We start from the raw sequence: 24070 nt of genomic DNA, 5'->3' as shown, positions 1-24070 counted from the left end.
ATTATTAGGGGATCACGGGAGGGACGCTTTTATTCAGTCTGCGAGACAAGGTTGAATTTTTAGCAAGGAGAAATAGGGAGACGGTACTGTTTCTCCACCGGAATTGTGGCGGTTCCAGTGGCGCACGTAACCCCCCCCCCCAAATATAGTACCACGAAGCATCATAAATAAAATGGCAGCGGAATTGCATACTCATCGATTTGGCAGTTTTGAATCAGAGAAAGAGAGTCAGGAAAAACAGAGAGAGAGAGAGAGAGAGCTAAAGAAAGAAAGAAAGAAAGAAAGAAAGAAAGAAAGAAAGAAAGAAAGAAAGAAAGAAAGAAAGCCCCGATCCTTGTCCCGTGACGTTTCTCAAAATGCACTTCAACCAGCATCTGAGGAATATATTAAACACTAAAAACGATGGTAATTATCCTCCCCGGTAGGGGTATAAAGAAAAACGAGCGTGTATCATTCAGACAGAAAAGTGGGCACAAGAACAACACGTAGAAAGGCAAAAGCCGCGCGAGAAAAGGGTGAAAAAGACACAGCGATTCTCTGATCTGTTTATTGCAATGCTCTCTCCCCCCCCCCCCCGCCCGGCACACTGAAACAAAGGGGGAAACGAGGCTTGACTGGTATCCATATACACCCTTAAGCCTTTTCTCCTGACCTTTGCCTCACCAAGCAATAAGTCACAAATGAACAATCAACGGAAATACCTTAAAATAAAATCCATCCTTTTTAACGAAGCATCTCCTCCTAACAGCCCAGCAATAACCTTTCCATAAGGACCGAGCGCCGTAGCCCAACTGGAAGCTCTCCGAGGGGTGAGCGGGTTGGTCGCTTGAGGGGGGGGGGTGGATAATAGAAAGCAGCTCTTGCTCTGAACAGAAACTGGAAAAGCGTAATCACAGGCGAAGCCAGTCCGGGTCTCCACTCCAAATGCCACAATAATGCGCTGTATTATATGCTCACGTGGTCATACGTCAACTTAAATCCTTTTATTTGAAATAGGGAATCACTGAAGGAACAAGGGTTCGAAAAGCGAGCCTCTGGCGTCGGCTCTCTCTCTTTTTTTTTAAAGCTTTACTCAAGTGCATTAAAGAAGAGGAAAACAATCAAGTAATGGAGATTATTTCCCCCCCTCCATCTCTCACATTAATATTTCTGTACCCAAAATTCAGACGGAAAGGTAAGAACTATTCTTTTCATATGATGGCATGTTGAACTTTGAGACAAATCAACTGGCCCTTCAGAGTGGGACTCTCCGGTGACCCCAAGGGTGGAAGGGGGCATGCGGCGCCATCCGAGGGGAGCTTCGGCCACTAGGCTGGCCTTCAGGAAGCCCCTTCAGAACGAGGAGGGATCACTCGCCAGCCCACGGGCTCCTCTGTCCTTCCATTGAATGGAGCTTGCTGCACACCCACATGCTACATCCGAGCAGTTGTAGGAACCCCCAAGACCTGTAATTACCTGACAAAAGGAAAAGGAGCCTCTGGTAGAGACTGCCGGACTTCTGTCCTCGCAACACCCTAGGAGGAGGAGGCGGAGGAGGAGGCACGCGTCATCCCGCTTTGTGGTGGATCTGGATTTTTCAAACTCTTTTGGGACCTTCTTGTTCAACCTGTGCTTACGCATTTCCTATGCAAGTACTTGAGTGATGTACAAAATTATAGGGTTCTCGAACTATGAAATATTTAGGGGGGGGGGAGAATGATCAACTGTCCAGAGAGGGAGGATTATTTGTTATAAGGGGGGAGAAGAAAGAAAAGAAAGTCAAGCTAGTCCCACGAGTGGATCTAAGAAAAGAATTGATCTTGATTCTTCATGCAGCTCTAAGACCTTCTCTGTTTCTACCGCACACTTCTCCCAACCTACATGATGCTTTGGCAAAGGATAGGTTCCTGTTTCATAAAGGCAGCAAGATAAAATTATTCATGGCTACACAGTGCGTTATATAGGCGTTATTTGACTGTTTTGGTCCCGAATGTCTTGCCTACTTTGCATTTTAGACTAGCTAGTTTCCTTCAGCTGTTCTCCACCTCACACACACACTGAAGAAAGTTTTATTCTGTTATGCTTCTTTCAACACTTGCCCTAGACTTTTTTTTTCTTTTTCTTTTTTTACCCAGTGTGTGAGCAGATGGGCCTTATGGTGGAATTGTGAGCAGTCTTATTCCTTTGGCTTCAAGCATTTGTGCAACTCTAACTACTCTAATAACAATCTTCCCCGAGCCACAGCCTTGTTAAAGCCCAAGTGCTGGGACCTACCCCGGATAATTTCGATCCTACTATTCCACTGAGATATGGAAAAAGGCATGCATAAGTGGTGTAATAAACTTATAACATCTTAAAAGAGAAGTTGCAACTGTCTGTTTTCCCTCAATCCCTCTTCCCCTTGAAAACGTACAACCAAAGCCATACTAAAGTCCACGGCAAAGCTGCCTACTTGGATGCAACCCTATCGGCTTTGACTAGCGTTGATTTCCTTTGAGTAGAATCACAGCCTTCTTGGAGCTCTTCGACAGTATCAGAACTGAAAGTCCTTCTCTCACGAACAACTTGAGCGAAATGCTTTTGAAAACTCTTCCTTGGCATCATAGCCACACACAAGTCATTCAGTACTGCCCATGAACAGTTTTCACTGACAAACGCTGAACGCAGGGGGGGGGGATGGATTTGTGCGTCTTCAGGCCAGTCAAAAGAGGCCCTGTGAAGTTGTTCAGCAACAATGGAAGTGAAATTAATGGATAATGGAGCCGACCTAGGAAAAGGCACATCACATCTTCCTAAGCCTCAAGAAAAATCTTGTCAACTGCCTTTGAGCCAAAAGCAGAAAGGTGGCTTTAGCACAGAGAAACTCCAAAGCAATACATCACACTCAAATCTGGGGTTCAGCAGCAACTTACTTGCCTTAACACTGTCTGGCTCCACTTTTTCAGGCATCCCTCCCTCAGCACCTTTTTTAGCACTAACCATCAAGTTAATGTGAAAACTGCAGTTTAACTATTAACATGGCATCTAGTAAGGGAAATGAGCCAGTTCTGAAGAAAAGTAAACCTCTCAAAGATGACCTGTTTCTTCACCATGAAGCCAGGAAGATAGACACTTCACATTGACTGGAGTCTTGGGTCTTGGCTGAATATTGCTCTTAAACAAAATATGGTTCTGGAATTCATTTGCTTTGATGGAACTTCAGGGATTCTGCCTTTGAATACAAAAGTAAGTTGACTTCAAAGCAGCTGGCCTTCGCTGTTTGCATTGAGGCCCATTTTGCTTCACTGGGGAGAATTGCCATGCTTTTATTTGCTATCTCAAGGACAGGAAGATCTGAAAACCTCGGGAGAGCTCAAGAAATGTGACATTTTTATTTAGGAAGGAGGGAAGGTGTCCTCCTCCCTTTCTGCTTTCTGTGCAGGACAGGCCACTCTGGAATCCATTATGAAGAGACAAGGAACAGACCTGAGGCTGAGATCCCGGGAACTCTGGTTGAGGAGGAAGGAGAGGGTTGTGGGCTGGGTGGGCACTTTAAAATGCCTTTGGGCATGCAGCTGTCTGCTGAGTTGTGAATTGTCTGTGTTCAGATTGCAATGCTTGAAAAGCTGAGCCTCAGTCACTCAGAGGTAAGTCCTGTTGGCTTCAGTGGGACCTTTTTCCCCAAGAGAGTCTGCTGAACGTTGCAGCCTAGGCAGTGAGTGGGCCTTGCTTCGAAGTAATGATGCTTCCGGTGCCTGATGCAAACCTCAAGCTGTTGACATTAAAGACTGACCTTTTTAAAAAGTGGGTTTGGGAGTAAGTCCTAGTCGACCAAATACCCATTCAACCACATATTATTTCCGGGACTCTTAAAATATCATAGATTTTAAACTACCTGGCTCTGACTTTATGCACATTTTAAGACTGAAATACAGGATAAGGTTCTCCGATATAGGGAATGACTTAATATGGGAAACACTTTCTGCGCAATTCGATGTATGTTTACTCGGAAGAAAGTCCCACATAGATCTATGGGGCTTACTTTCCAAGTAAGTATGATTAGAGTGGCAGCCTTTACACAGAGCTTAACAGAGAGTCGCATTGTAATGTGTCTTTAGAGATAGGGTGATTTTTTGTTTGTCTGCTTGTTTTAGTGGTAGGGTGCTCTTGTTTCAGTTAAGGAAGATGCCACATTGCATTATATGGATTTTCACCACCCCCTAAGCCAGGGTGTTTGTTTAGGTTCCTATCAGAGAAAGACTCTTGTTCCCTCCGAGCGTTTTCCCTCCAAATTATTATGCATTGAAGTAAGATTGTTCAGAGTCAAGTTAGCAAATAGCCAGGCTGTTTCTGGGATTCTATTGTGGGATTTACCTCAAACGCACTGGGAAAAATAAAGAATTATTTCCCCTTTAGAAATTTTAAAGCAACATTTTGTCTTAAACCGGCTTAAAGGAGGCTGTTTGGAGGCCCTTTTTAGCAGGAAGCTTTTCAGCCAGCAGCTAAATCAACACAACAAGCCCCTCTAGCAGGGTAATTTATGCCTCCCTTTAAAAGGTAGTAAACGAAACTAATTGTACTCCAGCCTCATAAAAGCAGGTAATTCTAGCAGGAAATTCTAACAGCTCTACACAGCCTTTAGTATTCAACCACTGTGGCTGTTGTTTTAATCATCCGTATGGTGGAGCTTTAAAGTTTTCATTGATTCCAAGGATTGTGGGGTGTGTGTGTGCGAAAGGCAACTCCACTAAAACCAAGCTTAGATGTTCAGTCACCTTCAATGGGGCATCCAGTGGACCGAAAGGAGTTTAAAACCCAATGCACAGGAGGGGGAGAGAGAGGACAGACGGTCCTGAGATTTGCCTGCAGCCACCTTGCCAAGTTTAGTTAAATATTCCCAATCCTAACGGTGGCTTTTGTTTTCCGAATTCACACAGTAAACGTGGTAAACATTCTAGAACACGATGGAGAGCTACAGAAAGCAACACACCACCCCGAGAGTCCCGGAAACGAAATCACCAACCTAATGTAAGATCTCGATTTTTAAAAGAAAACCCCAGACTTACTCAGCACATCCCCCCCCCCTGGCGGTGTACACTCTACCGGTGTTGCATGGCTCCTAAAGACCTGGCTCTGACTTAGGGTCCTGCGCATTTCTTTGTTTGACAAGACGCGTATTCTCCGGCCAAAGAAGACGAATCGACACCACGCCGAAAAAATGCCAACCGATCGAGCTATTTATCAAACCCGAATCTCGCGGTAACCTTTGGCCATTTATGCACGGGAGGTTTTGCTTTGGATTTGCCGCTCTCTTCTAGGTGCACATTTCACCCCATCCAAAGTCTCAAAACTCAAAAATAAGCTACCATGCAGAGTTTTTTGAAAAATTGGATGGGAAAAATGTGCACCTAGAGAGCGGCAAATCCAAGGCAAAACCTCCCGTGCATAAATGGCCTTTGTAACAAGCGTCCAGCGAAAAGCCATCTCTGCAACATGAAACTATTTGAAACTCTCCGGCAACAGATTTCGCTTTCTTTTCTTTTCTCCCACCCACTGGGTTCTTACCTCCTCTCGCTCCCAGCCACCGAACAGAGTTCTTTCCAGATTTTATGCTTCTTTGAAACGTATTTTCCGGTGCACAGGAGTGCTGTAAACAAAGAACAGGCATTAGCTAAGAAAAGGGGAAAGAAGATAATTTTCATTTAGAGCCCTGGCGAGGGTCGGCTGCTGAGTTATCCGAGGTGGGGAACCTCACCATGAAAACGAAGTTGTTGATTTGTGTCATAAACATGTAATAATATTGCCTATTGCAATCTGTATGAAATTGAAATTATGCAGCGCCGCTTCCTAAGGATATATATGCCTTTTGATATGAAACGCAGGCTTGATATTCCTCTGGGAAACCTTTGTTTGGCATCATTTAGTCAAATAAAAACATTAAATACAACCGGGCGGTGGTCATCTTTGTTTAATGACATTCAAATGGATCTTTAGTTTCAATGCGAGGCACAGAATTGGCGGAGCTGAACGCATGCTTAAATATTCGGCCCTGATCGCTGACCAGTCTCTAGTTGTCTCTCACTGGCCCAGGCCACTTAGATATATAAATTTCCATACATATATGGGAAACTGAGAAATTAGGGATGGGGCTGAAACTGAGCGGGTTATTGCCCTCCACAAAGTAACACCCCCTCCCAATATATCTATAATCTAAAGCAACAATGAGCAGTCTTCCCAGCTCTCCTCGGTCTTCTTCATGCATTTTATTCAGGCTTTCTTAAAAAGAAGTCCCATTCGATTCGTCTTAACGGGACTACTAAAAGTGATTGCTAATAATGCTAAGTGCAATTTCTTGGAATAATAATGTCGCCAAGAGTCTTGGAAAGTCTAAAATCCATCTTGGGAGAGCTTTCCACGACAGAATTTGGTGGTGGTAATTGGCTCGTTGGGTAATTGCGACCATAATTTTAAATTTAGAGCTAAATAGCCATCTAGCGCAAAAGAAAGAAATAAGTATTAGCGAGAATAATAGCTTACAGGGGGTGTTTATTGCTCATCGGGAGCTCTGAGGGCAGAAGCAGGCAGCGGGTCCTGCCAGGCAGCCGCTTCTCAAGTAAGGCGCACCCAAGCTTGTGAGCTTCCTCCTGCCCCCTATTTCTGCCAGGTCTCCATCCCGGGGAACTCCTTGGGTGGCTCCCACTGGCGCGCCCCACCGCCCTCCGTAAAGAACCAAACTGGGGCGGCGATCGATGGCGATGGTTCTTGACGGCCGGCTCCCCGCTTCTTTATTTATTGGCAGATCAGCCTCCTGCCATGCAATAAAACTTTTCGCCCCCGTGTATTTGGGAGCGATTAAGCCGCACGCCGCCGTGTATTAAACCGCCAGAGTTCTTTTGGTGGGGTGGGGGGAGAAAATGAAACAGACAAACAGACAAATAAACACGATCCTTCTTTCCCTTTCCAAGAGCTGCTAAGTAGCTTTAGAGCCAGCAAAACGTCACAGACATTTTAGAAAAGCCACGTCCTTCTCCCTCCACTCGAATATTAATGGCGGGGCTTTAACTTAGTCCTAAATCGCTCAGCCTTAATGATGAGTCATAGAGACATTTTTGCCGGAGACTCCCCACTTTGTGTGTGTGTGTGTGTGTGTGTGTCCGTCCGTCCCCGTCCCCCCCCCCGTCCCCCCCATTCACAATGCTTACTGCTGCCTCTCGGGTTTCTTTCTCGGCCCAGCTCAAGGGCCGGTGATTTATGAACACCGGGCAAATTGGGAAGGGTGGGGGGGGAGAGAGAAAGGGACTCCCGCATTGTGGCAGGCAACTTCCACAGTGTGCATGAGGACCAGGACGCTGTCAAATGGCTTCGCCCGGCTTGGAGGCTTCTTCACCAGAAAGGCAGCTCGCAAACCCAAGATTTAACATTTCGTAAATCTTCCCCTCGCTATGCAAAAGGTCCCAGCAAAGCACGTGCAATGAAAAGCCATCAGGGCACACGACTGCTCTGTGTATACTTACCAGCCTCTATTGCTTGCTTAAAGAAGTTTTGAGGGGTTCTTGCGGGGGAAAAAATAATAAATCAGGTAGGCTGGCTTTTGTTTTGGGGAAAGTCGAAAAAGAGGAAGTCCCCTTTCACGTCGGAAAGAATCACTCCTCCTAGTGAGAACTGACGGCCACCGATCCATCCCTGACGAGCGGCATTAATTATTTAATGAGCCACGTGACCCGACCCCCCCTTCTTCTTCCAGATTAAAATTTCAGTATCTCCCCGAGAACAGGCAGCAACACCTTTATCTGCCCTAGCAGCGTTTCTCGCGTTGTTTATTTAGGCCTCATAATCTCGGCGGATTTTGACAGCTTCTCAATTGGCTGGGGAGATCATCTGGGCATCAATAACGAGAGTTTGTCAGACAGTTGCGCGAGGAAGCGCTCAAGCCCCCAGTCTCTTGGATGCGGATTTTTATTGTCACCCGCAGCAGGTTGGGCCAGCCTCCATCGTGGTTCTAGCCAACGCACCCGGACCAAAGGCACGGGAGATAAAGATCTCAGATATGTGGGCTCTTAAAATAGGACTCAGGTTATAATCCCAGGTTATCAAGGGGAACCAACGGGGGGGGGGATCCTGCTTCTGTCGGGGTCAGCTGGGGGTGGTACCTTCAATTCAAGGGGACAAAGGTTTTACACTTTGGCGAAAGGCAGAGGGCAAATATGGCACCTTGGAGCCCATACTCCGGGGTGGGGGGGCAGCAAACCAATTCCGTTGAATGGGATTTAACCCCCCCTAATTTCTCTTGATTTGCTCTTCTTGCATCTCAATGGACTTCCAAGGACAAAAACAAACATTTCTGGGACCGTACTTGGCGCAGGATGCTCCCTGAGAGGCAATCAAGCTAGTGACCTGGTCCCATTGGTTGAATCTCCCGCTGCAAAACTGCAGGTCTACTCTGTGGCCAAAACAGTTGAACTCTCCGTGGGATCATCACCACGATCCGGAAGTTCACACCTAGCCCCAAAAGCTGCCCGCTCTCACCCCTCAAGGGCCCAAAGCCCCCATATCTAGCCTCATCTCTATGGCTCTTGTAACGGAAATGTAAAAGTAAAGGCAACTCTTGCTGACAAACCCGGAACTGGGGGTGGGGAGAGAGATGGCTCCCCTCTGCACACCATAAATCACTGGAGAAACACTAGAATTCTTGTTTATTGGTCTTCGAGTAGGTTCACTCTAAGGTTGCCCGGTGGAATGGTGTCACCGAGATATTGATCTCTTCTGTATATTTCTGCAGTGAACAACCTAAGCAAACGTGGGGGTACTTTCAAGGGGGGAAAGGCAGTCTTGACTCAGGCCAGGTCGGTGGCCTTTGAAGGCACTAAACGGGGCCCGTCAGTGGCTGAGAAATGGTCAGTGTTTGAAAATGCTGCCTGGAAGGAGGAAGGGAGGGAGACCCGGGGTGTCATACAGGGCCACAGTCTTCTCAACCTACCACCCGGTTCCTGTTTACAAAGCTGAAGGAGCTCTTGTAAGTAAATAGAAGTGACATGCAATGGGGTGGGAAACCAGACCAGTCTCTGGACACCCTCTCCCCTCCCCTTATTTCATGGGACAGACCAGACTCGAATTCACAGTGCAATAACCCAAAAATACTGGTTTCGTGGATCAGGAGGATTTGGGCTGCAAACCTAAAGACACTTTCCTGGGAGTAACCCCACTGAAGAACATGGGACTTACTTTTGAGTAGATCTGCTTAGGACTGCTTCCTTAGGTGCCAAGACTGCTTTCATTTGGCCTTTATCGGAAACGTTAACAACCCCCCACCTTTAGAACCCAGCCCAGTCCCTTTTATAATATAGGGCATGCTCTTGTGCATATAAAAGAGTTAGAAAGTGTGTGTGTCGGGGGTTGTGTGGCTGTGTGTGCCAGAGACATTGTGTGTATGTGTGTGTGAGAGAAAGTGTGTGTGTGTGTGAGAGAGAGAAAGGGATTGTGTGTGTGTGTGCATGAGGGGAATATTGTGGTCCAAGGGCCAGATTAGAAAGAAGACTGTCTTTAAAGGTCAAGGGTTTGAAGGGTCAGTCTCTTTCTCTTAAAAAAAAATTAATGAGATAGAAAATGTGTCCTTTCGGTGAACTCTGTTGGTTGCCCTGGAAGAGACAGGACAATGGTAGGGTTTATACTCCACTGTGTAGATTTCCAACTTATTGTAACATTGATTATGGCAAGCTAGCACCGACACGCACACATCATAGCAAACTCTACTGCAGCTTTTGAGAGGGAGAGAGAGAGAGAGAGAGAAAGGGAGAGGGAAAAAAAAGAAAACATTACCTTGAATGATGACAATCTGCCATATGTATTTTTCAATGCGTGCTCCATTCTCCACCCAGAAAGTATATATTTTCATCGCACAGCCAAGCGACTGTGTCTTTATACATGAACACATTTTCCCCAGCAAAAATCCTTTGCGTCTTCTCAGACCTTTTCCAAGAGAATGCCTTTCAGAATAGCTGTTGAATTACAAAGAAGTATTTATTGGAGGAAGTGATTAATGATTCCCAGTAAAATTGCTATTTTCAGCGTGATTTCATTTCGCTTTTTTTTTACAATGGGAAAGAGGGGGAGGGAAGGGGAGTTTCAAGTGTAAGACTGCGGAAGTCAAAGAAGAACCTTAACGCTCTGGGTAAATAGTTGATTTAGCATCTTGAGCATACTTGTTAATTTTGGAGTAAATTAGCAAAAGAAGATTCTCTACGCCAAGCCTAACAAAAGCTTTAGACAAAGAACTCGGCTCTAGAAAGGGAGACACCTACGTTTTCCAACCTATTCTCTTTTATTTCTAAAAAGAATTCTGACAGAATGGGGATTTCAAAGATTAGTAAACACGTGAATAGAAACCCCTTTCGTTATTCAACCTGGAGACAGGATAGGGAGGTAATGGAACACGTGAGGAAGGGGTTGATCAAAGGTACACTAGATGCTAGATTTCCCCCAGCAAACCCTCTTTGGAGCTACCGAGCTCCACTGGCCGGGGTCTTCCCTCTGGGTCGCCATACATTGAAACCATTTGGCCAGTGTGCTGCGCTTGCTGAGTAAGGGTAAGGGAGCTGCTTACAATACATTCGACTGAATTAAATCATTTATTTCAAGCCTCCAAAAGAAGAGCATCGAATTATTGTTCTAGATGCATAAAAGGCCCCAGCGCGTTTTCCATAACTATAAGAACGCCCAACGATTATTATCCTAAGGGAAGTGGTCAGCCATTATTGCAAACTTTGGATAAACAATTCAGAAGACTCCAGTTCAGGCCCCAAGTGAAAGCCATCTTCTGCATCCCACAGAAATCCTTAGCGGGCTGTAAAGGTCCCGTTTATGCCCCCCCTCAAAAGGGAGGCACCATTCCCATTTGGCCCTCTTGCCCCTTCCAAAAGTTGGTAGCACTATCTAATGAATGAAGAAAGGAGGATTCGCTACTTAAGTCGCAATAGTGTTCAAAGTATGGGTCGCACGAAATAATAACCATCACCACCACACGAATAGTAAGCACTCTGGTTTATTGGACTCACTCCGTTTCTGTTCACAGAAGGCCGATAATCGCTACGTGAGTGGAGGTGTAACCACTGGGAATGGATCTCTCTCTCTCTCTCTCTCTTTCCGAGTTCATACACAGTAAGGCCTTGAAGTATTAAAAAAGCAGGTAAAAGCAGGATGGGCAGGCCCATCCACACCTTGGTTAAAGCTAAGTACTTGGAGTTTATTTATTTCGAGGGTACCCATTGTTATTTGTCTGATTCTAAAGTTGGGCGTCAGGCTTCACGTCTATGCGAAAATCCGATCCATTGGGATCAGTATATCAAGCCAACTTAGTTAGGACCCGGGTGCACAAGGAAATGTCTGGGCTTCAACCCCTACTTCTCCGACTTCACAGAAATGAACTGAACTGCGTGTTTGTGTGTGTGTGAAGTCAAGAATCCACTCCAGTGATTCTTCCTTTTTTCACAGAGGGCAACGTGAATACTCAAAAAGCCCAACCCTACGCTTCTCATGTCGCCTCTTAGTGCTTTTAATTGGTTTTTTTTTAAATGTACAGAGTATTTATTTCCAGCACTGGACATTATATACATCACACATTCACAAATGTATACATATAGAATCCACAAACTGTACACAGACTCCGATGGTGGCAGGATAAGAAGACAGAAATGGCAAATATTGATGTACTTTTTGTCTTTCCTTTAAATAAGTGCAAAGGGAAGCATGGGGGGGGGGCAAACACACTAACGTAGCACAATTACAGCAGAGAGTACACTTTTTAAAAAAGTTAAATTGTTCTTGGCACATTAAAAAAACTTCTGGGTCCTTAAGGGGTCATGGGGTGTTTCCCAACCCCATAAGGTTTGAAAGACTTCCATGAAATGATTGACCTATTTCTGTCTGTCTGTGCTTGAGCATTTCACGGAACAACACGGGCCTAAGGTTCACACACACGCACGCACATCTCTCACAAGGTGACATAAACATTGTTGACTCCTGAAGGGTCCTTCTTAGGGACAAGATCCATCCACAGTCCTTTAATGCTGCAAGGAGACGGCATATTGCATAAATTAAACAAACAAACAAATATGGCCGGAATCAAACACCATGACAGACCATAAGCGCATGGAATAGTTTTTTTGGTTTGTACACCCTTTGGACAGGCGCTGTTTTCTTGTCTTGCCCCCCACTTCAAGACAGTCGTTTGGTCCCGTGGCAAAGGAATAAAGGCCTGGGTGGGTGTGAATGTGTTTGTGTGTGGGGGGCCTTGCCTATGAAGGGCCATCATAGCGCCGTTGAGCTGGGGGTCAGCTTCCCCCGGGGTTGCTGCTGCTGCTGGGCCGGCGCTTTGGCTTGCGGGTTGAGTGCGGAGGGGTTGGAGGAGCGCATCTTGGTGTTGGGCAGCTTGTGGTCCTTCTTCCATTTCATCCTCCGGTTCTGGAACCAGATCTTGACCTGCCGCTCAGAGAGGCAGAGGGTGTGCGCGATCTCGATGCGTCGCCGGCGGGTCAGGTAGCGGTTGAAGTGGAACTCCTTTTCCAGCTCCAGGACTTGCTGTCTCGTGTAGGCGGTCCGGGATCTTTTGGGCTCCCCTCCGTTGTAGTTGGGGTTGACTGGACCCAGCCAGGTGCCGGCAGGCCAAGGAGAAGAAGGCAACGGGACACCGTCATTATTATGTAATAACTCGACAGTGGGGTTGAGATCAGATACTGGGGGGGGGGGAATGGTTCAGCGGCTTCGGACAATAGGAGACAATTGGGGAGCCATAAAAGATGGTGGTGGGCGTGTGGGTTCAAGAAAAGCTTCAAAGACGCGCGGCCCACAGCCTCTGCCAGGGCGGTTCAATTTATGGGGGCTGTAATTGCGACCCTATCGCTTTGGTGCCTCGTAAATCTCTCGGAAGAGGGCCCGGCCTACAAAAGGGTTTCCTCACGTTTTCCCTTTTCCTTCGGAAAGACTTTCTCTCTCGCCCACACTCCCAAAAGAGGAGCCCGCCTCACGCACTCCCCCCACCCCCAGGGTCCCCCGGCTCCCCTTGGGGAAGGTGCACTCACCCGTGCTCACGTGGATCTTCTTCATCCAGGGGTACACCACCGGCTCCTTCCCTTTGGGGCCCTTGTCCGGCAAGAGGGGGCAAGCGGGGTCTCCCCCGCCGCCCGCCGCCGCTCCGCAGTGGCGCTGGGGGGGCGGGTGGGGGGGCGGGGGGACGTGTCCTTGGAGCAGGGGCTGCTGCGCCTGCACATGGTGGCCTTTCAAGGCGGGGGGAGCGGGCGCCGGAGGAGGAGGAAGAGGAGGGTTGGGTGGCGGGGAGGTCCCCGGCGGCGGCTGCTCCGGGCCGGCGGGGCCGCCGAGGCTGGCGTAGCTGCTGTAAGGCGACTCGGGGTAGTGGGCTGGCTGCCCGGGGTAGAGCGCCTCGGGAGGGGGCGGCGGAGGCGCGGGAGGCGGCGGCTGGTAGCCGGGCTCTCTGCTCGGCCGCGGGTAGTAGTCGGGCAGCGGCTGGCCCGGGTGCTGCTGGCGCAGGTGCTGCTGCGGTTGCTGCTGCTGCTGCGGTTGGTGGTGCTGGTGGTGGGGGTGCTGGTGGGGGTGCGGGGGGTGATGCGGGTGGTAGCTGCCGCCGCCGCCGTGCTGCGAATATTCCTCGCAAGGAGGGAATTTGGGCTCGATGTAGTTGGAGTTTATCAAAAACGAACTCATGGTCATTAATTTGTGAAGTGCAAAAATACTAATTTTTCTCGCGTTGTCGTTTTTCTGGGCTCGCCGAGGCCCCTCCCTCTCCTCCCCCTTCCTCCCCTGCCTCCCTCCCTCTCTCCCCCCCTCCCCTCCTGGCTGCTGTTGTCAAGCGCAGCCTGCCAAAGTTTGGGCCTCCTCCCCTCCCCCCCCACCTTCTGCAGTTCCCACCCCAAGACGGCGAGGCGCACCCACAGCTCGCTGCCCACCCACCCCCCACCCACCTGACCGGCAGGGCCAATTGCTGTGCTGGTGGCAGAGCCCGGATCAGGAAATGCGAGGCGAGACGGGGGGGGGGGAGAGGGAGGCCGGAGAGCGAGCCCGGGACGAGCCCGGCCTGCCTCTCCCCTTGAGGTCCTTGGGGCGGAGGAGACCCCCTCCGGGGCGCCCCGGAGGCCCTCCGAGTCAGCCAGAGCGCGAAGTTGAGGATGGGGCGATCGAACGATCCACCGGGGAAAAAACGAACAGATCGGAGGCAAGGGAGCAAGGAGATCTGCCCTGCTCTGTCAGGCTCCTTCTTTGACCTTGTTTCTCGGTGTGTCCCCCCTCCCCGCCCCCAGCTCTCGACGGAAAGAGCCAAAGATGCGTACTTGACTTGTGAGATCACCCAGCTGAAACCACGCAGACTAGACTCATCCTCCCCACCCAACATCTTACTTTAATCAGGTTGCTTTAAGTTCCCTTCCCCCCCCATACCTGTTTTTGGATGGGGTGGACATTTTAACCCTTTACTAATCCCCAGGGGGGAGGGGAGGTGGCCATTATTTCTGATTAAAGGATGCCGAAGGAAGGGCAGCCATCTCGTGTGTGTGTGTGGGGGATTCTGACGATCGCCATCCAACCACGTTCTCCGCAACTGGCTTGCGAGGGAGTAAGCAAGGAGAACGAGAGTTCCGATTAATGCATCTAAAACAGATCAGCCAGCACAATGTAAGTTTTATTCTGATGTCGCCTCCCTTTCCCCAGACTTGTTTAGGATCTGCAACGCGACCGCGACCATTAGCAACAATTTGGTCTTCCCTTGTGTATAAAGAGATCGCGCCGGGCAGCCCCTGGGTTGGACTTGGCGGCGGCAGCGCGGTCCACGCGGCGGTTCGATCCTATGAAAGGCGGCCACCTCACTGCAGGCAGAGATTTGTGTCTCCCTGAGACCTCCCCGGGGCTTTTAAACGCTGCTCTTTTATGGCCATTTAATTATTTTAAAATCCTCCACCCCTTGGCAAATCTAGAAGTGAAGGCGGCGAGTCATTAGGTAGGGAATCTGCTATAAAAGTAAATTAAAAAAAACAAAACGACAACAGAACACGCCTTAGATATTGAAACCTCGCGGTAATTCAGAGGTGCAGTTAGATCATCCACATTCCGAAAGAAAGAAAGAAAGAAAGAAAGAAAGAAAGAAAGAAAGAAAGAAAGAAAGAAAGAAAGAAAGAAAGAAAGAAAGAAGATCAATCCCGCGTGGTTACCAGAAACAAGAGAGAATTATTGCCCTTGAAGGAAAGGTTATTTTTTCCATAGTCTTAAATGTTCGCTGTTTTAAAAGAAGGGAACTTACTTGCTGTAAGTATCCTAAGTATCCTAAATATTGCAGTCGGGAGAAGTGAATAATCTCTTCGACTTCTGCTACAATTGCAGAAAATTGATCTGCTAGAACCTCAGGAAGGAAAAGAAAGCGGCTGCCTGACCCAGGGTAATTGAAATCTGAAGGTTAAAACTAGGTCACCTTTTTTTTTAAAAAGGACCTATTAAGTTAGTCTTCCTGATGCCTGCTATTTTAATATCTGAAACTTTAAAGGACAAAGTGCATTAAAAATGTTGAGGGACACAAATGAGGAAGCCCGAAACCTGCTCTGATTTAGAGCTCAGCTTCCTTCTCCCGAGGTACCGTTTAAAAATCCATATACTATGGCCACTCATTTTCAACATGTCTATTTCCCCCAAAAGGTGGATTGTTTGACTATTGTGGTGACCGCAGATGTGTACAAGGCATAATTGAATAAAAATTGCATCTCTATTAAACACCTACTTAATCCACTAACAAATGCCTGGCACTCTGCTCGCCATATTGCATATATATATGTGTATATATATATATTATGCCCATGTAAATCACATCCCCTTCTCGAAGGCGGTGGGATTCCCTTACACTGTCCTGGCAGATGAAAAGAGGTGGTTGCTTACTACATATCGGGAATCCTTCCGTATTAAAAGGCAGCAGCCTCCTTTTCTTACTCACCTCTCACGGACCTCGCATGAAAGGCTTTCTCTGATACCTATTTGGGAAAGCGTACGTGATGTCACTTGGTACCAGGCAGGCCATAAAACACTGGGAAGCAGCGGGGAAGGCCAGCTCTGGACAAAACCACCCGCGTTTGAGGCCGCTGGGGCCGGCCCTTGACTCCGGTGACATTACAGACCGGCTTCAGTCCTGCGTTATGGTTTCAGTGGACCCACTGTAAGGTGTCACACACCCCACGCACACTCACACCCACTTTACCCGTTACAGATAGCAACATTAGCCCAAGATGAGTTTAAAAGGTTAAAGTCAGGCGTAGCTGTTGTCCCCCCACCCCCGCGCAGATTATGCACGCACAGATATGGCCAGTGTCTACTGGAGTATGCACACTTGCGCCATGGATTTAAGACATAAACTGCATCCATCTCCCCTGAGATAAAGGGTGCCCTTGGATCTGAAGGCTATAGTAAATAAAAGAGAACAAGGATGCGTCCAAAACAACAACAGCACACACACATCATTTTAAAAAGGGAAAAAATACACAAGGAAAGCGAATACCTTTTGTGTGTGTGCCCGCGGATTATTACCTTCGAAGAAGGTCCCAGGGGCTGTTTAATATTAGCTATCCTGATTACATCTCAGAGCTACGCCTGCTTCCCTGGACAGCTTTCCACTGGGTGTCTCCTTCGCTTAGTTCAAGAGAAATAAATACCGGCGCTGGGCTCCAGGCCTGTAAATCTCCAAGGTGACCTGCGCCGCTCAGCTGCAGCCTGGTTTCCTGGGGGGCGGAGGGGGTTCTCTCCGGGCTGCAGAGATGGGCCTGTTCCTTGTCTGTACGGTTTACATATCATAAACAAGAGCTGGGCCGAGAGAGACCACCGAGTGTTATCTCGCCAGCGGCCTGGTCCGGGTCCCCCCCTCCCCTCGCTCCAGAGATTTATAGCTCCGCCGAGCAACCTCCGGACGAACCTACCCCGAAACCTGGCCTCGCCAAACGTCACACGCCCTTCGCAAACACACACGCACACGCGCAAAGGTGCTGCCTCTTCTTTACAAATGAAATACAAATTTTTAAAAGCCGACGTTTTGCAGCAGGACCTTGGCAGAAAAGAGGTCTGGGGGGCTGGGTTCCACTGAAATACAGCCGATCTCATCTCGGACGCAGCCGAACTGCGTGCAGAATGAGATCCCCCCCCTCCTTCGAACAAATAAATCCAATGTACAGGCCGGGGTTCTACGTGTTTGTGTGTGTGTCTATCAAGGATATATTTGTATATGGGATTCCTTTAAACTTTTCAACTTGTCCACGCGCCTGGGAGACGGAGAGAGAAACGGAGGGGGGGGGAGATGGGAGGGTGGGGGGAGGGAGAGAGAGAGAGACACCCGGCAGCCTGGCTTGAATTTGATTCGCAGCGTTTTGAATATAGTTAACCCGGCGTTCCCTCTTGAATGCGACCCTGCCCCAAGTTTCAAAGTGACCGAAAAGTGACACCGGGCGCATTTTGTTTCTTATTAATCTTACGCATTGACAGTCTTTGTTAAATAACAAGGCGCGCCCTTCAGCGAGCGACATTTTCATATTTGTTAGACGCGCTGACCTGCAGTTCACCTCGGCCTTGGACTTAGTCCCCCCCCCTCTTTTCCTGCGAGGTCTTAAAAAGTGTCTTTTAAAAGATGGGGAGGGGGAGGGTCTTTGCTCAGGTCATTTACTCGCAAAGGAATGGTGAAGTGTTGGGGGAGCGTTATGAAATGTAACGCCTGTGTCTGACTCGGGCTTCCCTGAAATCAGAAAAGACCCTAAAATGAAACTATGGGATCTCCCTCCCTCCGAATTAGCTATTTCTGTTGCTTGTGCCTCAGACTTCCTAGGTATTGTATTATTATTACTATTTTTATGACACGCAGGCATTCGGAGGGGGTCTGGTTGTCCAGGACTGTTAATAAACACACATCTGAGGCTAGGGTGGTGGTGGCTGGGGGTGGAGAGGTAGGGGGGATTTGAGTTAGAAGCTGAACAGGGTGCTCCTCTGAAGGACCACATCTTAATACACCAAAGTCGGTGCTTAAGGGGAATAGGGTGATGCTTCGGCAGAAGGTAACACAATCCCACACTGGGTTTTTTTTTAATGCTGATAAATGTAAACATGTTCAAGAGAAGACAATGCTTCTCGAGATGGCTGTTGAACACGTTCTCGAGCCAGGAGAGAGAGGCCAAATTTCTCCTCGGTCTCTTGTACACACACCAGTGCTAAACAGATGAGTTTGCTTCCAAACAGACTCAAATAAATATGATATCTGGAAGAGTTTTCCTTTGTCTGCATTTATCAGTTGATATTTAGCAGCACATTCCACCATGGCATTTAGTGATTAATATAATGAAGGTTTCACATTTGATTGTATGCGTGTGGACGAGCAGAGGATAATTTTATATTCAATGCAAGCAACCTGTGTTATCACCATGAGCTGTAGGTATCATCTCCATACTGTGTGGCTAGATTAATTTTTAAATTCCACAGCAAATACAGAAGAGGATTCTGGATATTTCGAGGCTGTGTTATTCAAGGAAGAAATCAAAGAGCCACAACCTTTCTATATATTCTGGCACTTTAAAGACCACTTGGGTATAAATAGTGTTTAAAAGCCTGTTTCCAGCCCATCTCCCCTCATTCTGATCACTTTTGATTTGAACAACTCTTTTCTATATATTTGCTTAGTAATTACACCGTGCACCAAATCTCTCTGCAAAATATGTTGTGTTTCTTACAATGTGGCCGGAACACAGTAAAAGAAAATCCTCTAGAATTCGGAAGCCGCTCTGGTCAAACAACCCTGCTGATCTGTTCAAATAAATAAACCCATCTCTATTCCTTAGAAATAAATAGTTCTCCGGATACCGAGCAATTGTAGTTTGGTTTTAGATGGCCCCAGCCTCCTTCTTTAACAATAGTAGACTATCGCCATCAGCGTGGTTTGCACAGGATCCTGGAAGATCATTTCCGAAACACTAATCAGAAGAGACTCAACCCTTAGACTCATTTGGCTGGATGGCGATTGTATTTTATCTTTCGACCCTATTCAAAAGGGAAACGGGCACCGCCGTCCACCCACTTAAGCAAATATTATTGGGAACTGGGGCTGGAAGCTTTTTGTTATCCGGTGGAGGAATTTAGAATACAACTGGAGATTCACCGCAGACTGCGCTCAGATCCTTGGGACTGTTTGCCTCGACCCCGCTAGGATGCGCGTTGCACATTAAAAACGGTTTGTGCACGTGTGCGTAAAGGAAGGGGAGGGTGGTGGTTCGACACGCGTGTTCACCTGATGCATCTGCCAGCCCACGCTATTCCGCGGGAAAAGGCGGCTGAGCATTCAAGATGAAATACAACGCGTACTAATGTTGAAAAGAGGGATTTTCTCTCCTTCCCTCTGTAATTGAGGTCATTCAGGCGCTCGAGTTCACCTGGAGTCCATACTGCGATACACGCCTCACTCAAAGCCATTTTATCTTTTGTGTTGATAGTCAAGATCTCGGGCTATAACATTGACATCAAACTCTGTCTGGGCGCATGACGAAGAGCGGTGCAAAACGTAAACTTTTGACCCTCAACTTTTTGACCCGAAGTTGTTACGCCCTAACCACAAAGATATACAAAAGCCACGCCAGCTTTGAGGAGAGGCTGGCGCGCTCTTGTTTGTGTCCGTGGCCTTGGGGTTTCCTTTCTCGAGTTTCGAAGACGGTGTTTGTTTTTTAATGTAGATGTTTGTTTGTTTTTAAAAATCCAGCGCTCTGTCAAATCAGTTTACCAAATCCCAGTGACCAGCGCTGGAGAACCTTGCTTTAAACTCAGAGGAGCTATGAGGTTCCCGTGGCAGGTGGGTAAGTTCTGGATGTGAAGGTAGGCATTGCACTTGTGTGTGTTGTTGTTGTTTTTTTAAATCCAGCTAGGTGCTAGTGAGAGTTTGCTCATTTCTCCATGATCTCTTCTTTTAAATTAAGCAACAGATCTAACGTGTTTGCGGAGCCTTGCTAGTAGGGAGAAGAGAGTTTGACTGTGAACTTGGTCTAAAGCGAGCTCTGCTGGTGAGTCTTAGAGGGTGCAGATTTATCTTCGTTTCTGCATTTACTTAACCTGGCAATGAACTGCGAGGGCTGCCATTTATTATCTAGAGACAGACTTCACCTCGAGCAAGGACTGTTTCACAAAATTGCAATAATTACCCAATAACCTTCATAACAAATATTATTACTGAACAGCCATTTCGGCAGGGAAAGGGGGAAAGGGAATAGATTCCTTCTGTTCCCTGGAAAGGGACCCCTTTGCAAAATGTCCTATCTTCTCTCTCTAGTAATTCGAAGTCGTTTGCATCCACCTAAGCAACAAAGCCATAGTTTTGTGTGTGTTGGTGGGTATATTTTAGATTAAGCGGTAGGAACGGCTTAAGGAAGACTATTTTAATTTGGGCGATTATATATCCTGCAAAAATAAATGGGAGTTTTGGAAACAGTGTGCCACCAATGTTAGTTGAAACCCAAACCTGTATTTTCCGAAAATGCAGCCTTTCTCTTTCAAACTGGTTCTTGTGGTAAGGGGTAGGAAAGAATAGCCACCTAATCCTCCAGCATGACTGACTCAACAAGATACGCCGTATAAAAATGCGATGCCCTGTAATGGAGAGCTAAACTTGCTTTACAGAAGGAAAAAATTGGGTGCAATGTCACCTTTGTAGATAAGGAACAAGGGGGGGGGCTAGGAATTTTCCCATGAGGCTTTGTTAAGAAGGGCACTAGCAAACCTACCAATCATGTGACTTTCAAAAGCCATTTTACACTTTAAAGAAACCGAAGCTCTCTAACTTCCTGGCTGTAAACACAAGCACTTCTCTAACCTACAGTCGGTCTGGTTCTTAGATCTGGGTCACTGACCTATATCTGATATTCAGATGCTCAGTGGCAACTATTTAAGTAAAATAAACCGAGCTCCAGTCAATTAAAGACAATACAGTGAACAAGGCAGACATCCTCACGAAACAACTATGCTTGTAGTATAATAAATAGATTATTTTTAAAATACTCTTTTGGTATTTGGTATTTCGACTTTTGTGTGAGTCTGTGTGTCTCGATGGCAAAGAAAATATTGACATGAGGTTGAAAACTATGTTTTTGAAATATAGTGGTGATTTTCCAGATATTTATTTTGGGGAGCTGGAGGGGTTTTTTTTGGGGGGGAGGCGAGTGTACAAGTGAGTGTGCCTCCATTTAAGCCATTGCACCGATTTGTTCTGTGGTTTACGCCTCTCCGTTCAACCATCTAACCACATATACATTCAGATGAATGAATGAAATAGAATGCTATGAATAGATAGGCAGGTAGGTAGATCGGATAAGCGGATAAAATGTCAGATCTGTAAAATATTGCACAATCGTCCGATAGTCAATAGCCCTGAATCAATTAGATCCACATTGCTCCTAAGCAACATTTTTTGGGGGAAGTAAACCCAAATGATTTAAGAAAAACTCACTTCCACAGCAGCGTGGATTACAATTTTAACCCACTCCCTTCCTGAACAACAATCTCCCATTAATTTAATCTGAGCCTTGCAGTGTCAGTTTGGACGGGGAATAAACTGCATTCCAGCCTCCTTAAACTGAAGTAGATTCGCAGTCGAACAAAAGGGGCATCCCATTTTACTTGGAGGTAAAGCCCTTGGGTTTCCAGGTCACCCACTTTCAAGTAAGGAGTTTAGGAACCCAGACATGGTCCCACTGATAGAAATGGAATGAGATACATTTAAATCCATGTATTTTAATTTAACTGGTTTGAGGATTAAGCTGTCAGTCTTGAAGAGCGGTTTTGCTTTGCACTGCAAAATGTTTTATTTTCCTGAGACGCCCCCCTTAGCAACAGCAGCAGTATTCAAATAGTTTGTAGATGTATATAGCAAAATCTAAAGAGTAAAACAATTCCAGCCACTCATTTCAAACGTGTTTACTGGCATTGCCTCTATTAGAACTTTGGGGAAACAGGTACCGAGAAAGGGACAAATATGTTTAAGATTATATTTTACAGGGTTAGCTCTACAATATAGAGCTGGGGCTAATGTATAATGCACTTAAAATGCACCCCTGGCCCATTTGTTATGTGTACATCAACTCTCTCTTTGATGTTTGGGGAAAGACACTAATAATCCAGGAAAAGAAAACAAATACTGTAAAAAATGGCAATTCACTCACGATACTGTCTAGAAATATTACAAGGAACTTTCCTAACCTTCTAAAGTGTTTAGATTAGGAGGCAAAGCATAAGGAAGAGGTTCTTTTATCTGGCCATCTCTTGGCGTAGAGTACATTTAAACTATACAGTTAGCGTAGGTTAGGTTGTCCGACGCCCTTCAGGCCTTAAGTGAGGTAAGCAAAAATATACTAGGAAACTTGAAAGGGGGGCTCTTTGGTTGAAATCTTACGCTTTTGGGAGGAAATCTCATGGCCCCCAGCCAGGCTTTCTTTTGACCAAAGATAGGTGGAGAGTTCTTGCAACCGGAAGAAAGCTGTTCTTTGAGGATCCAAATAGACTGTTTACTAGTAGGAAAGAATCTAGTAAAACCACTATACTGCTACGCAACCAAGTTGTTATCAAGTAAGAGGGGAGGCTCCATTTTAAAACCCCAATATTTCGGCAGCCCAATCTAAACACTTTACAAACTAAAGAATCAGCCAGTCTATCCCTTTCTTTTAAAGTATTTAGGTTTGGTCTTACCAGTTCTTAATTCACCTGCATAGAATTTAGTTGCTAGGAAATGCAAAGACATTACTGGCCTGCCTAGGGCTGGTATGGACTTCCAGGATCTGACCCCAATGCTACCAATGAAGAAAGGGAAGAAACGCAGCAGGGGGAAAAAGGGGATTGCTGTTTCGCGCTTTCTTTCAACCCAGCAAATTCAAAGACCTAAAGTTAAATCCGGCCATAAAGTTTATTGCTGAGTAATCACACTCTGGTGAGAAGAGTCTACTTAAGTAAAAAGAATGCTGATAATAAACAGGCAGCTGGGGCCTACCCTGCAATTGCTAGCCAGTAAAAAAATAAAGATATCTATATAAATGGGGCATTATTTACAATCGCCTATAAACCTTGGTTGTCTTTCATAATTTCAAGTACTCTAATGGGATGTAGAAGCTCCTGTTAAAGTTACAGTCAATTTGGTCCTTCCAGAACAGAGAAACTGGTGAAAATACACTGACATGGCAAGGAATCTACAGTATATGTATATGGAGACACACGCATATAGGTAGAGCCGGTTCTGAACACAGAGAAATCCACAACAATCCAAACACAAAAGCAACAGCGCCAAGAGCAACTTCCATTTTCTAAGAGGAAAAAGTTTATCCAATTCTAACCATCCACAGAGATAGGGATATTGGTTCTACAGATCGCCTGTAGCCTTTCCTTTTAAACATCGCCTGCGGTCTCAGTCCCTTGATAAACAAAATCATTGGAAACTGGAAAGTCCATGAAGCAAAGGAAGTCATTATCATTTGCTGTAGTCAAAGTAATTAAAGTTAGGCCTCAAACCTCCATCTCTGCCAAAGTCACTTATTGTGGGTTAGTTAGATTTGACTGATAAAATATTGAGTTTGCTAACTGCTGAGCCTGAAGAATTACAGAAGAGTGAAGGGAAATTCCTCTTCCCCCGCTATAAACCTGCGTCTTTAAGAGAGAACCTTTAGAAATCACTGTGATCATTCAAGAACCCCAGGTGAGGAAAGCCGCGTTCTCCACGGTACAAATAAACTTAAGCAACTTGTACACAAAACTTACCTTAACTTGCAAGGAGCCATTTTTTTTCACAGAGATATTGAGAACTTGGGCAATAGATACTTCTGTACCTAAACCTGACAATTGGAATGACCAGGAAGCACCCGTAGCCTGCAAAAGAGTCAAATGAAGTCCAGCGTCAGTGAGATTATATGTTATGTGGCATATAATGTTGGATGACAACTCCCGAAAACCATAAAACTTACTTTAATGGCACCACGTGACATTTTATAGCCAGTGAGCCTATCTGTCTGTTCTATGGATGATTTTACGATCTAATTCATAGACAAAACCCTATTCATTTGGCACCAAATGTCATATA

The 24070-nt window shown here is 46.4% G+C and overlaps 2 protein-coding genes across 6 annotated transcripts in view; both read right to left on the bottom strand.

The window, feature by feature from the left end:
* Positions 1 to 24070, bottom strand: part of HOXA3 (homeobox A3) — a 47944-nt gene that overhangs the window by 11402 nt on the left and 12472 nt on the right. The window contains exons 2-3 of one of the 5 annotated variants that reach the window (XM_056857218.1): positions 9775 to 9953; positions 5524 to 5605 (exon numbers count right to left, since the gene is read on the bottom strand). The exons of 1 other annotated variant lie outside the window; for it this stretch is intronic. The gene's annotated coding sequence lies outside the window, so the exon portion shown is untranslated. Of the gene's footprint in view, positions 1 to 701; positions 954 to 1455; positions 1538 to 5523; positions 5606 to 9774; positions 10129 to 24070 lie in introns of those variants that run through there. 3 more of the 5 variants (XM_056857217.1, XM_056857222.1, XM_056857219.1) reach the window with 3 other exon arrangements.
* On the bottom strand, positions 12262 to 13771 carry HOXA4 (homeobox A4). Its single transcript, XM_056857228.1, has 2 exons — positions 13032 to 13771; positions 12262 to 12590 (listed from the first exon to the last, which is right to left on the bottom strand). Exons 1-2 carry the CDS (start codon positions 13675 to 13677, stop codon positions 12262 to 12264), a joined length of 975 nt encoding a protein of 324 aa, XP_056713206.1. The 5' UTR covers positions 13678 to 13771.

Source organism: Euleptes europaea, chromosome 11 (genome assembly GCF_029931775.1).
Source record: "Euleptes europaea isolate rEulEur1 chromosome 11, rEulEur1.hap1, whole genome shotgun sequence".
In the NCBI taxonomy this organism is placed as follows: Eukaryota; Metazoa; Chordata; class Lepidosauria; order Squamata; family Sphaerodactylidae; genus Euleptes; species Euleptes europaea.
This window is presented reverse-complemented; position numbering and strand designations above follow the sequence as displayed.

Coding starts and splice junctions, on each gene's coding strand:
- HOXA4 (XM_056857228.1), bottom strand. CDS start 13,677: ATGACCATGAGTTCGTTTTTGATAAACTCCAACTACATCGAGCCCAAA. Junction 12,591..13,031: donor GAAGATCCACGTGAGCACGG/GTGAGTGCACCT, acceptor GGCTGGGTCCAG/TCAACCCCAACTACAACGGA.